Genomic DNA, 14407 nt, shown 5'->3' on the forward strand with positions numbered 1-14407 from the left:
GGGATGCGGGGGGCCCGGGGAGCTCACCTGCCGAGGGGAAGGCGTCGGGGTTGCTGAGATGGTAGCGCTCTAGAGAAGTGTCTGAGGATCCGCTCCCGCTCCTTGCGTCTCCCAGTCCAGCACGAAGGCCTTGAGGAAGGACCTGCCCGGTGCACAGGCAGACACACCAGGGGAGACTTGCAGCTGGCGCCTGGACCGGCTGGATCCTCTCCTCTCCCCACCCTGCGCACGCTGCTCCATCTGCTGCCACTGCAGCCCAGGTATGTTTGTACAGCCCCTAGCCCCTGTGGCCCCAGACCCGTGCAACAGGGACTCTGCCACCCCCGGACCCAGAGATGTGTAGCCTGGAGGCTTTCTCTGCCTGGGGCTGATCACTGTTTGCTCCAATCCCCGTCCCCCCCTCCCAACATCTACCCTATTTAGTTTGTCAGCTCTTTGGGATGGGGACTGTCCAGTACGCTGTGGTGTCAGGGCCTGGCACCACAGGGCCCTCTCTGGCTGGCCTTAGGTTGGTCGTCAGCAGCATGGTCCGATGCTGAGATGAGGAATTAATAGCGCTGCCCTGAGCGTCACCCCCTCTACCCCCCTCCCTGCAGGCTTTCGTCCCATGCTGCTCCCCTGGGAAATGCTCTGGACGGGTCTGCGGTGGCCCTTACCTGAGCGCTGGTCCAGAGTCTGCCTGCTGACTGAAGAAGCGAGGTACTTCTCCGCCACCTGCCGCTGAACTCGTTGCTGGAACCAACACATGCAGATCAGAGGCAGTGCAGAGCTGAGCTCCGGGCTACTCCGCCCCGGCCTCTCCCAGCAGGGGGCGGCTGTGGGGGGGAGGGGCAGGGCACTGGCTGTGGGGGAAGCTCCCAGCTACTCCAGCCCCAGCCTTGGGCACTGTGGGGAGTGGGGCAGGGCGCTGGCTGTGGGGGAGCTCCTGGCTACTCAGTAGTGGGCACTCCAGAACCCATCCATCTTGCCCGAAACATCACTTAAGTCCTTACTTCTTCCTGAGGTAGGAGGCCACCTGCGACCTCTTGAAGCCGTCCAGGTGGTAAAGTCTTGCTGCCAGCCGCTGAGCTGCCCCCTGGTCCCCGGAGGCCCCGTTGGCAAGGAGGGCCCCGTCGGGCTGCAACACTTCTGGGTCTCCTGGCTTCTCCCCTGCATCCTCCTCCTTGGGACACCTGAGGGGCAGACGGGGTGTCAGCAGCAAGGGGGAGCCCCCTCCCATCACTCCCTCCCCATGGCTGAGTCCAGCCCTCTCCTGCAGCAGCCTGCTGTGAGGGGAGGCACTGGCTGCAAGGCCCAGCTCTGCCCCCCCCCCCGCACCTGCTGAGCCTCAGGGGCCCAGCTCGGGCAGTGTAAGTGACGCGTGGGCCCTTGTGATCTGCCCCTCTGTGCGCAGCGCTCAGACACGAGTCTGTGGATAAGTGAGGTTAAGAGTCCTACTACTGCTGCCTCTGAGCTCTCTTTGTTAGCTCATGGGGCAAAGGCCACGATTTGGAAGCTGGGTTCTCATCCTGCTTCCCCATTAGGGGTGAACAAATCCTGTATCAGCTCATGTGTGCATCAAAGAGGCGTCAGGGAGTAGGGTTGGGGAGGAGCGCACATCTGCAGTCTGTGAAAGGAAGGCTGGTCAAGTGGTTAGCCTGCAACCTGGGTTCAATTCTCCATGTGACCTTGCTTAGACCCAGATCCTCCATGGTAGACTCCTAATTCCCCTTGGCAATCAGGAGCCTAAATACCTCTGAGCATCTGGGCCTCAGCCCCACTAGGGTTGCCAACTTTCTAATTGCACAAAATCAAACACCCCTGCCCCGAAGCCCCGCCCCCACTCACTCCATCCCTCCTCCCTCCGTCAGTCACTCTCCTGACCCTCACTCACTTTCACCGGGCTGGGGCATGAGGGTTGGGGTGCGGGCTCTAGGCTGGGGGTGCAGGCTTCGGGTGGGGCCAGAAATGAGGGGTTCAGGGTAAAGGTGAGGGCTCTGGCTGGGGGTGTGAGCTCTGGGTGAGGCTGGGGAGGAGGGGTTTGGGATGCAGGAGGGACTCAGGGCTGGGGCAGGGGCAGTGGCGGATTAATGATTTTGCCACCCCTAGGCCCTGAAATAATGGCGCCCCTGCCCTGCCCCAGCTCACCTCCCCTCCGCCCCTGAGGGCGCCACCAGGTCCTGCTTCTCCCCGCTCCCTGCCAGGGCTTATGTGGGAAACAGGTTTGCAAAAGGGGGGAAGGCGGCACGCTCAGGAGGAGGTGGGCTGGGGCGGGATCTGGGAAGGGGACCAATAGGGCAGGGAGGGGGTGGGGAACGGGGGCAGGGAAGGGGTGGAGTTGGGGTGGGGCCGGGGAGCGCAAACCGGCGCCGGGGGAAGCAGCCTCTGGCTGTTGTTATAAATTTGCTGCAGTGCAGCCCTAGGCACATGGGCAGCAGGGAAGCTCCACATGCTGCCCTTGTGCCCACAGGCACTGCCCCCACAGCTCCCATTGGTCACGGTTCCTTGCTAATGGGAAATGCCGGTACTAGGTCGATCAAGGGGCCTAGAGGCCACAAGGATCTGGCAGCCACCTCTGGGAGCCATGCGGAGCTAGGGCAGGCAGGGAGCCTGCCTTAGCCCTGGACCCTGCTGCGCCGCCAACCAGACTTTAACGGCCAGTCGCTGGTGCCATCCAGGACTGCCAGGGTCCCTGCCATGGATTGATAGAGAGGCACTATGATATTTTCTGTCCTATTATCCATCCCTTTCTTAATGATTCCCAGCATTCTGTTCGCTTTTTTGACGGCCGCTACACATTGAGTGGATGTTTTCAGAGAACTATCCACAAGGACTCCAAGATCTCTTTCTTGAGTGGTTACAGCTAATTTAGACCCCATCATTTTATAGGTGTAGTTGGGATTATGCTTTTCAGTGTGCATTACTTTGCAGTTATCAAAATTAAATTTTGTTGCCCAGTCACCCAGTTTTGAGAGATCCGTTTGTAGCTCTTGGCCGTCTGCCTGGGTCTTAACTGTCTTTAGTAATTTTGTATCATCTGCAAATTTTGCCACCTCACCGTTTGCCCCTTTTCCCAGATCTTTTATTAATATGTTGAATAGGACTGGGCCCAGTACAGACCCCTGGGGGACACCACTATTTACCTCTCTCCATTCTGAAAACTGATCGTTTATTCCTTCCCTTTGTTTCCTATGTTTTAACCAGTTACCAATCCATGAGAGGGCCTTCCCCCTTATCCCATGACTGCTTACTTTGCGTAAGAGCCTTTGGTGAGGGACCTTGTCAAAGGCTTTCTGAAAATCTAAGTACACTAATCCACTGGATCCCCTTGGTCCACAGGCTTGTTGAGCCCCTCAAAGAATTCTAGTAGATTGGTGAGGCATGACTTCCCTTTACTAAAACCATGTAGTGCTTCCTCAACAAATTATGCTCATCGACATGTCTGACAATATTGTTCTTTATTATAGTTTCAACCAGTTTGCCTGGTACTGAAGTCAGGCTTACAGGCCTGTAATTGCCGGGATCTCCTCTGGAGCCCTTTTTAAAAATTGGCATCACATTAGCTAGCCTCCAGTCATCTGGTACAGAAGCTGATTTAAATGATAGGTCACAGACCACAGTTAGTAGTTCTGCAATTTCACATTTGAGTTCCTTCCGAACTCTTGGTACCATCTGGTCCTGGTGACTTACTCGTGTTTAATTTATCAATTTGTTCCAAAACCTCTTCTATTGATACCTCAATCTGGGACAGTTCCTCACATCTGTCACCTAAAAAGAATGGCTCAGGTTTGGGAATCTCCCTCACATCCTCAGCCATGAAGACGGATGCAAAGGATTCATTTAGTTTCTCCGCAATGGCCTTATCATCCTTGAGTGCTCCTTTAGCATCTCAATGGTCCAGTGGCCCCACTGGTTGTTTAGCAGACTTCCTGCTTCTGATGTACTTTAAAAAAAAATGGTATTACTTTTTGAGTCTTTGGCTAACAGAGAGAGCTGTCTGCATCCATCCTCATAGCCCTAGCCTGGCTTTATGCTCAGCCCTGGTGTTCTGCCTTGCGTTGCCCTGAGGAGGAATTCACAGGGATGTCACCTGGCGTTAATCTCCCCTCTCCACCCAGCTCAGCTTGTGAGCCAAGCAAAACTGGGGGGGGGGAAGGGAAGAGGAGGGGTGTGACTGGGGGCAGGGGACAAAGTCCTGCCTGGGAGGATAATCCTAACAGCAGCAAAACTCCTTCCCCCGGCACCCTTCTGAACCAGCACCATGCGGTTACACCTTAGGGCGTAACCAGGGATTAGAGCAGCAGCCAACACGGGGCTGGCACCCACTGGGGTGGGTATCCCCGAGAAAGAGAAAGCAAAGCTGGTGGGTCACCTGCCTGCTGCACTGACTCAGGGATCTGGCTGACTGGTTTGGACGTTGACCCTTGCAGCGCATGCGTAGGGCTGCTGGGGGCGCTCTGGGCCCTGCTGGACCCGGTGGGAGCTCTTGGTCTCGAAGGGAGGAGATGCGGGCTACACACTTTGCCAGGATGCATGGGCATCCCCCACAGCCTGGGCTAAACCCACATGGCCCGCAGCTGGGTTCTCAGGCTGGAAGGCCCCAGGACACTGCATGGGGGCCAGCTGTGGGGCGGGGGCCGGACCCTCTTGAGGGAATGTGGGGTGAAGAGGCGGGCAGATGGCTGGGAGCAGGGGAGTGGTTGAGTGTAGGGGGGGTTGTCAGCAGCTAGATGAGCAGCGTGGCTGGGGGCTGCATGTGGGGTGAGGGCCAGAGGCAGGCTGGTGAGGGAGAAGAGGCAGCCCAGCCTTGGGGTGGGAGCATGGCAACCCTCCGCACCATGCTCTCTACGCCCCACTTCTAAGGTGCACTGACTCCAAAGGGTTAACAGCCCGGGGCCGCATGGCTGGGCAATGCACCGGGCTCTGGGGAGGAGCATGGCCACACGGCAGGGGCAGCAGCACTGCTGGGAAAGGGCTGGGTGCTGCCCCGCTGCACAGCTCTACGCACCCCTCGGCCTGTCCTGGAGGGCCAGGCTCCCATCCAGCCCAGGGGGGCTCATGAGACTGGCTCCCCTCCTGGCATTCCCAGAACTCTGCACAGCACTGGGAAAAGGTGGGAAAAATAGTGAGAGGCAGCAGGGCTGGAGCCCAGAGGACCTGGGGATGGGCACCTCATTAGAAAAAGACAGATGCATTGGATAGTTAGTAACATAGAATATCAGGGTTGGAAGGGACCTCAGGAGGTCATCTAGTCCAACCCCCTGCTCAAAGTAGGACCAATCCCCAATTTTTGCCCCAGATCCGTAAATAGCCTTCTCAAGGATTGAACTCACAACCCTGGGTTTAGCAGGCCAATGCTCAAACCACTGAGCTATCCCTCCCCCATGTGATAGCTAGATCAAGGGGGGCGGGGTCTGGGGATGGCTGGATGGACGGATGGGTAGCAAGTTCCATTAGCTCTCAGCTATCTCTACCCTCTTGGAGCGCTCACCAAATGGCTGCCAGCTCTCATCTCAGCCCTCACAGTGCAAAGCTCAGCTCAGCCCCAGCGCCTAACCACAGCCAGAGGATGTCGTGGCTGCCAGAGCCCCGCAACCTCCCGCCTGGTTCCCTGTGGCCCGACTCGCGAGCTGGCTTACCCCGGGGTGGGCTCCAGCCTGCCCTCCTCCTCCAGCACAGGCTCATCTGCAGGCGCGGGGGATTGTTCCTCCATCTCCTGCCCCTGCGCCTCGCCGCCCGGCTTCCCCTCCGCTGCGTCAAGCGACTCAGCTGGGGACTCAGCCTCAGTGACTTCCCCTCGCGGGCAGGAAGTGCTCTGGGATGCCTTCGCCACCAGGCAGGGGGGAGCAGGGCTGCCACGGCCAGGGGCTGGCAGCCCCAAATCCACCTCCTGGCACTGAGCAGGTTCCACGGTATGCTGCTGGGAGACCTGGGGGTTCCGGCTGCCTCCGCCCGCAGGGGACTCGGGGCCGGAGCTTGCAGGGGCTGGGGTGGTCCCAGTCTTCCTCGTGCAGCAGGGCCGATATCACAGAGGTGCCGGAAGCTGAAAACAGCAAGCCGCCCTCGGGCGGGTCCAGAGCACCACTGAGACCTGCAGGAAGAGTCCAGTTACCAATGGTCCCAGCACAGCCCCTGCACCCCCACTACCGTGGCCCTAGCCAGCCTCCCGCCCACCATACGGGGCCAGACCCCTCCTGCTGTGGCCCCAGCCAGCCTCCTACCCGTGATATGGGGACAGACCCCCCCTGCCACTGGCGTAGCCACAGTCAGTCTCCCGCCTGCAATATGGGCCAGACCCCCAGCTGCCATGGCCCCAACCAGCCTCCCACCTGCAATACAGGGCCAGATCCCAAGTGGGCGCAGCACCATGCAGGACAGACTCCCAGTGGTCTGGCTTTAGCCGCTGCATATTCAGTGAGGCCCAGCTGAAGATGTGGGTCCAACTGGGGAGCAATGGCTAGGCCAGAGGGGTCAGATCAGGCTGCAGGGATCCAGCCCCCGTCTCTCCGCTAGCCCCACCCCAGCCATGGAGCTGTCAGGGCAGGGAGCAGCCAGGGGCTGGGCTCACGGAGCCACAGACCCCGCAGCTACATCCCTGCAACTCCAGCCAGCTGAGCCCATGCCAGCCCTGCCGGGGGACGCTCGGATTGACTGCTTTCCCCTCGGTACTGACTCCTCCACAAGAGCAGCCAATAGAAATCTGTCAAAGCTCTTTCCCCCCCCCCCCCGCCTCCCAGGAGCTGACACCATTCTCACATAAGGGGAGGGGGCAGCTAAAGAGCCCTGCAGCACCTCCCCCAAGGTGGGGGGGGCGGAACAGATGAGGTGGGGCCAGGACAGAGGGGAAGTAGGCAGATCTTTCTTTTCCATAGAATATGACAGACCCCCCGCTTTAAGCATGGCACACAGGCCTGGCCCGACTGGCTCAGACCCATGGCCCATCCAGCCTAGTGTCTGGGACAGGGGCTGCCCCAGCTGCTGCAGAGAGGTGCAGGAACCAGTAGCAGCAGGTGAGATACAGTCTGCCCCCCACATTCGGTCTCACAGCCAGCCCCCCACCCCCTGTAGGCCAGGTAGGAGCCATCGCAGAACAGCTGGGTTTCACCCATGAGTCAGCCGGCTCATCCCCAAATGGTCCCAGGACTCACCCAACTCCACACCGCACAGGAGAACCGGGGGGCGGCAGACGGCTCCATCTGCCAGCTGGTCGGAGGGGTGGCCCGGGGCCTGGAGAACAAGGAAAGACGCATTAGAAGATCTGCAGGAGCCTAAGAACTGCCGGGAACAGAGCAGGGGCCAGGGAGTTGGCTGGTAAGGCCGGGTGGGGCTTCTCTGATCCAGCCTGGCCTCCTATGCAACACAGGTGGACAATCCAGCCCAGGGCACCCAGATTTTAGAAAGAGACGCTCAATCTCCATTGAAAAACACTGTGGGGGGACCTACCCCATCCCCATGCCTGCTTAACCCTCCTCCCTGGGAACGACGTGCACTGGGCCTTCCAGCCCACGCTCCTGGTCCCAACCATGGCTGGCACCAGCAAAACTTCCACAATAACCAACTCTGAAATCACCGACCCGGAGGGGAAGTTTCTGCCAGGCCCTGCTAATGAGTGGCTGGCTCATGCCCTGACGCAGGAGGGTTTATAACATGACTGAAGGTAACCCAGCCTGATTTGCTGCTGAGCCTCTTTTGTTCGTGATCTCTTGTGGCAGGCAGTTTCACAGGTTAACTAGGCACTGTGTATGTTTTTCATTCGCTGCCTTTAACACTCATTGATTGTCTCCTGGCCGGGGCATTACGCAATAGGGCAGGTCTTGCTGTTCTCCCCATCTCTCTCTCACTCTATTTTACAGCCCTCTGCCATCTCCCTCCTTCTCCTCTCTTGCCCAGCCCTTGCCTGTCTCTGTTTCTGCTCTGTAATTTTTGGCGACAGGCTGACCTAACCCCAGCTGACCCACAGGGCTGAATGGGAGCTGAGCAGAAATTGCAGTAATTGCAGTATCCTGGTATTTCGACATCGTTTTTGCTCCTGAATCGGGACGGAAGGCGAAAATACTGACTTTTTTGCAGAATGAAAAGGTCAGAAAAATGTCAATTTGGAAATGCTGAAACATTTCGGGTCAGTTCAACATTCAACCGCATCTGTCTATGGAGCCACGGTGCCTCATGGGAGTTACAGTTCTGGTACCTCTTGTTCAATTGTGCTGGATAGGCAGGTCTCCCAGACTGGACTACATCACCCAGAATGCACCTGCACTCATGATTCCCATGAAACAGCATGTGGTTCAGTCAGAGGTGAAACCACGATGAATCATGGGAGATGTAGTTCATCCAGGGAGCCTGGCACATAGGGGGAAATGGAACATACAGTGCCTAGCACAGAGGGGTGCTGGTCTGTGACTGGGGCCTCGAAGGGTAATGGTAATACAAAAACGACCAGTCCTGGTGGGAATGCTGAGAACCAGCTCTGAGGAACTCCTACCCCCGCTAGCAATCCCGGGTCAGTAGCAGCTCGGGGGATGTGTCTGGTTAGACACCCTCGGGTTTAACCCAGCAGCATCCCTGTAGACTGACAGACTCTGGGCAGCTTCATCTCAGCCTCATGCTGGGGCCTGACCTCCAGAGGGGCTCAGTGCCCGCTGCTCCTCTTGGTTGAGAACCAGGCCCCTGAACCAAGCGACTTCATCACCCCAGCCTCTGCACCCCAACCTGGTCATCCCCCTCCCCTTGTCACTGCAATGGCAGGAAAGCCAACACCAGAGCTATCCCAAGCTCCTCCTGGTGCTGTTTCTGGGAAATATTCCAGAAATGTGTCACCCTGCCCCCAACACCCCCCCTGCCCCGGCAGGATGGCTGACCCACAGCAAAGCCTGACGCACCAGCCCAGCTGCCTTATCCCCAGCCCCATGCTGGAGACTGGCCAGACGCCAAGCCACCGGCTGCAAACAATCCACAGGAAGGTGCATGCTGAGCAGTGCCCTGGTGGAGCCAGGCTACAGCCACGCCAGGCCACCTTTAAACATAGAGCCCTGGCCAGAGGGCTTGCGGAGGGGGAGGGCTCCCTAGCCCTCGGGGAGCGCCGAGCACACAGCCTGACAGGCACAGCGATCTGGGCCCTCCATGGAGCTGAGGTCAGGATTCAGCCCAGGCAAGCAGCGCATCAGGGGCTGCCCCATGGTGCCCGTGTTGAGGGGCTGGCCCAAACCACATTCCGTGGCCCGGTTTCCCCTTGCACTGGTTTGACACACTAAACAGGCCTTAGGGTGGGTGCAAATGGCCCCCTCGGGCTCCCGCCTCTGTAGGGGCCTACCCACCTGGTGTGGAGCCCTGCCCCTAGGGCCATAGGGGGTGGATCAGGGTCATGGCTGGGGCACCATAGGGGGTGGGGCGGGGGCATGGCCAGACACCCTGTGCTGTAGCTGTTCTCTGTCCTCAGGGCCCATAAGGGGTGGATCAGGGGTGTGACTGGGGGGCACTGCACTGTAGCTGTTCTCTGCCCCCTAGGGCCTATAGGGGGCGGATGGGGGCATGGCCAGTGTGGCCTGCACTGTGGCTATTCTCTGCTCCCCAGGGCTCATGGGGGGGGGGGATTGGGGATATGGCCGGGGCACCTGCACTGTATCTGTTCTTGAGCCCCCAGGATCCATAGGGGGGCAGATCGGGGGTGGGAGGGCACACTGCGCTGAGGCTGTTCTCTGCCCCTAGGGCTCACTGGATGCTATGAAAAACAGACCATGAGTTGGAGCAGCTTGGAGGTTTCTCTAACTGACCCCAGGAGCTGGGCAGGTCCCTGCACGGCCGCAGTACCTGTGGGTTACAGTGGCCGAGAAGCTGGATAGGAGTCAGCAGGGTGCCCTTGTTGCCAGGAAGGCCACCGGCACATTGGGCTGCATTAGCAGGGGCATTGCCAGCAGATGGAGGGACGTGATCGTTCCCCTCTATTCGGCACTGGTGAGGCCACATCTGGAGTGTTGCGTCCAGCTTTGGGCCCTCTGCTACAGAAGGGATGTGGACAAATGGGAGGGAGTCCAGCGGAGGGCAATGAAAATGATCAGGGGCTGGGGCACATGGCTGACGAGGGAAGGCTGAGGGACCTGGGCTTGTCTAGTCTGCAGAAGAGAAGAGTGGGGGGAGGGTTTGACAGCAGCCTTCATCCTGCCCCCCACCCCCGCTCAGGCCCAAGGCCGCAGTGAGGAGCTGGATGGCCGCAGCACAGCAACGCGTTTGATTGGCCCTGCAAAACCCAGGGGGAAGATGCCTGCTCTTAAGCACCCCCTACCGGCACCTTCTCTGTTCACCATTTACCTGTATATGGCCACAGAATGCCCTTGTAATGTGGCAAAGAAAGCCACTGACAGGAGGGAGGTAAGGGGGTGTGGGCTGAAGTGGTCTGCCCTCTACGTTACTCATACCGAGCTCTCATCTAGCATCTCCCAGCAGTTGATCTCCAAGGAGGTCAGCGGCATCAGCTTCACTTCACAAGTGGGGAAATTGAGGCACAGCGAGGGGTCATATGCAGCAGCAGAGCTGGGGCTCCCAAGTCCCAGTGTAGTACTCTGTCCGCTAGGTCACGCTGCTTTCCACCTTCTCTGCAGGGACGTTACTCCAGCCTGCCTCCCTCGCATGCTGGTGAGCCTGTGTGCACCCGAGGGAATTTGGACCCACGGTGTAGTTTTACACCCGGTGTATATCCCCATTCCCAGAGCCCATCCTCTCTCTTCCACTAGTGTCAATCAGGAGTCACTCCACAGAAAGCAAGAGAGTGACACCAGTGCAAGCGAGAGGGGATGCAGCCCCCAAGGCATCCACGCCCCACAGCAGCACAGCAGTGTCTGCATGGATGCTGCCGTTCACACCCCTCATGAGCACGAGTGTGAGGGCAATGCCATGGTCTGGTCTGTGAACACAATCGTGGAAGATGCATGAGTGAATCCATGTGCAAAGTGGCTGCTCCTATCCCGGAGGCCAGGCCCTGGAGCTGGTCCCAGAACATGCTTTGACTGCGCTGACCCCTGTCCAGGGTGCCCTGGAGCACTGCATCTTGGGACATGTAGTTCCCACGGGCCACGCCTCCAAATTACTGAAGCTGTCTACACCCAAGATGCGACTGCAGCATGCTGCCTACGGGAAGGGGAGGACTTTTCCCACCGCTGGAGGTAATTCACCTCCCACCAGACCCCGGCAGCCTGATTTGCGAGGCTTATGCAGAGCAGGAAAGAATAATTCCCACTGGCAACGTTCCCTGGCCAGACGTTCCCCAGTGGGTCGGATGGGATGGGCTGATGGGGGTCAATACTGCAGCTCAGTACGGACCCAGGCGCGCACAGCCAGTGCCCCTTCGTGCCCCCCCATCTCACAGCTCTGCAGTGCCAGGAGTGGCTGGGCAGGCCAAGGGGGCTTTCTCCAAACTGAGATCACTCAGTTGGCCTGAGCGGGCAGGGTAAAGGGGGAGACATGGGCCATCCCTCCACTAAGCCCCTCCCTCCAGCTTGGCCACCAGAGACGGTCCCCCCAAGGCTGGCCTCCAGAAGGAGGTTGACAAAGGGCGAATGGCTTACCTCCAGGTCCTCGGCCATCGAGCGGGACTCGTCGATGTTCTGTTCCGTGATCACCAAGGGGGCCCAGGTGCTGCAGTGCATCGTGTAGGCTGGGACATCGCACGGCACCTCATCCTCAGCTCCCGGTTCATCCGCCTCGGCCAATGGGCACCAGAGCACTTCCTCCCGCTGGCTGCCTGACACCGGCTCGTCCTGGGGAGCCCTGTGGGTCTCATCGCTGGAACCAGCATGATACCCCTCGGCGGTGCTCCACAAGGCAGTGCCGTCAGAGGGGCTGGTCCCTGTGGGGCACGGGCTCTCCTGGAAGAGTGGGTTGTTGTAGAAGAGGCACTGTTCTTCCACCTCCTCCCCCTCCTCCTCCTCGGATGACAAGCTCTCCTCCTCCTGCCTTCCCGAGCCGGCCTCTTGCCCATCATCGCTGTCGCTGGCCGCGGTGGCTCTTTCGTCCAGCGGCTCCCAGGAGATGGGCAAGCCCTGTGCAGTTGGGGCACAGCTCAGTGCATCCTCGGGGCCCCGGGACGAGCTGCTTAGCTCAGTGACAGGCTCTTCTTGCTTCTCCAGCTCCCCTTGCAGGTCCAGCACACACAGCTGAGCTTGGAGGATCCCAGCCCAGAACAGCGCTTGGGCAGCGTCATTCTTCTCCTCATCCTGGGCATTCAGGTTCTCTGCTGGAGAGGGTGGAGATTCAACAGCAGGGATCTCCGAACCAAGTATATTCCCCACGGTGCCCGGCGTCTCTCCACCCCCAAGGCCAGCAGATTCTTCCAGAGATGTCTCGCGGTCCCCGGCAGCAACTTCCAAGGAGCAGCTGCCAGCACTGTGGCCCTCCGGGCCCTCAGGGCACTGGGCATATAAGGCACTGCCCGGGTCTGTGTAATTGTCAGAGAACACAATTGCATCTTGAATCCTAAAGAGGCTTTCTCCAGGCCTACAGTCTGGAGCTTCTGCAGCATAAGGAGCCAGGAGGTCCACAGGCTCCGTGTGGCTGGAAGGACCGGCCGCATCCATGTCACCATCCACCAGGAACCATGCACTGGGGTTCCTGATGCACCTGACTTTGCTTTGAAAGGTTCAGTTAAGCCAAGGTGGGCTCTTCTCCCATCTTGTTTGCTAAGCGGTGAACAGCCGGCTCTCTAGAGAAGCTCCCCATGGCACTCAGATCTACCCTGGAGCAGAGGAGGGCAAGCAAACAAAACCACAAGTTAACGTTCAACGAAATGGGCTGGAAATGGGCACGTTAGACAACCCCAGGAAAGGACAACGCAAGCCACTGGGGGCGAGAGACGCTGCAACCTGGATCAGGAATTACCAGCAATACCGAAAGTAGGGAAATCCATCTGGAGGTCACAGGGTTTGTACAGTACAAACGGTGGTGATGATTTATTTATCACACCAGGCGCCCAGACACGTGGGGGCACAGCAGACAAACGGGGGCAGAACAGAGGGTTTTTTTCTGTTTGGTTAGCAGTGTCTGCTGATGTCAAGGGCTGCGTGGGAAATTCATTTTTAAAGGAAGCAGTTCAATTCCTAGCTGTGCCACTGGCCTGGGTGACCTTGGATAGGTCACAGCCCCACCTCACGCCTCAGTTTCCCCATCTGGACATTGATACTGAGCTCCTTTGGAATCCACTGAGGAATTGGCGGCACTCAGAGTGTAGGCTAGTGAGTGAGGCACATGTTTGGAAGACTTGAGTTCTAATCCCAGCTCTGCAATTTAATCTCTGGGTGACCATGGCCCTGCTCTGTGCCTCAGTTTCCCCATCTGTAAAATGGGGATAATGACAACGGCCTGCGTTGAAGTGCTCGGACGAGGAGTGTTATCTGTCATGCTTCTGGCACCCACAGTGTGCTTGGTGCTGTACCACACAGGGAGAAAGGACCGCCCCCAAGAGCGTAGAAGCTACATACAAATGTGCACTAACTTGGAGGGGAAATGCCTGGCATCTGGGCTAAGGATGGAGATCACCCTGGTGCAGGACTGCACAAAGCCTAGATGCTACTTAGCAGGACTTGAGTCCCGCCAATCTTGGTTTAAAAATTGTCAGTGATGGAGAATCCACCATGATCCTGGGTAAAGTGTTCCCATGGTTAATTACTCTCACCATTAAAAATTTACACCTTATTTCCAGTCTGTATTTGTCTATCTTCAACTTCCAACCCTTGCATCATGTTACATCTTCCTCTGCTAGACTGAAGAGCCCAATATTAAATATTTGTTCCCTGATAGACAGTGATCAAGTCCCCTTAACTTTCTTTGTTAAGCTAAATGGATAGAGCTCCTTGCATCTCTCACTCTCAGGCACGTTTTCTAATCCTTTAATCATTCTCGTGGCTCTTCTCTGACCCCTCTCCAATTTATCAACATCCTTTCTTGAATTGGGGACACCAGAACTGGACACATGATCCAGTAGCAGCAGTCACACGAGGGCTAAATACAGAGGGAAAATAAGTGCTCTGCTCCTGCCCAAGATTCCTCTACACATCCCGGGATCACATTTGCCCTTTTGGCCCCTGCGTCGCACCTGCAGGCCTGAGTTCTCCCATCCCTGAAGCTGGCTGTACATGACAGCCTGCAGACACACAGATACCTCTGACCTAGCATCCATGGGCTCCATTTCTGCTTGCTCCGTATCACTGAGAGCTAGCTAGAGACCAGACCACAGAGGGGCTCGCACGCACACACTCAGATGCTGAACGAGTGACCACAATTGCAAAGCCCGAGCCAGAAGAGAGTTACGCTCAGCCACAGCATTTCCGGTGCCTGCTTGATGCATGTGAAGTCACAGCTTACGCAGCTAACCAGAGACATATAGGACTGACACAGTCACATAGAAAAGATCCCTATAACTGAATGATCTGGCTTGCTAATC

At 57.9% G+C, this 14407-nt stretch overlaps 1 protein-coding gene across 1 annotated transcript in view; it reads right to left on the minus strand.

Moving 5' to 3' along the window:
• Nucleotides 1-14407, minus strand: part of PSD4 (pleckstrin and Sec7 domain containing 4) — a 32235-nt gene that overhangs the window by 11191 nt on the left and 6637 nt on the right. Inside the window, 8 exon segments of the mRNA XM_043503003.1 lie at nt 28-142; nt 657-722; nt 725-732; nt 993-1172; nt 5619-5947; nt 5949-6070; nt 7128-7206; nt 11538-12703. Coding sequence (XP_043358938.1) covers nt 28-142; nt 657-722; nt 725-732; nt 993-1172; nt 5619-5947; nt 5949-6070; nt 7128-7206; nt 11538-12545 — 1907 coding nt within the window. The 5' untranslated portion in view covers nt 12546-12703.

The sequence above is a fragment of the Dermochelys coriacea genome, chromosome 26 (assembly GCF_009764565.3).
Source record: "Dermochelys coriacea isolate rDerCor1 chromosome 26, rDerCor1.pri.v4, whole genome shotgun sequence".
Classification (NCBI taxonomy): Eukaryota; Metazoa; Chordata; order Testudines; family Dermochelyidae; genus Dermochelys; species Dermochelys coriacea.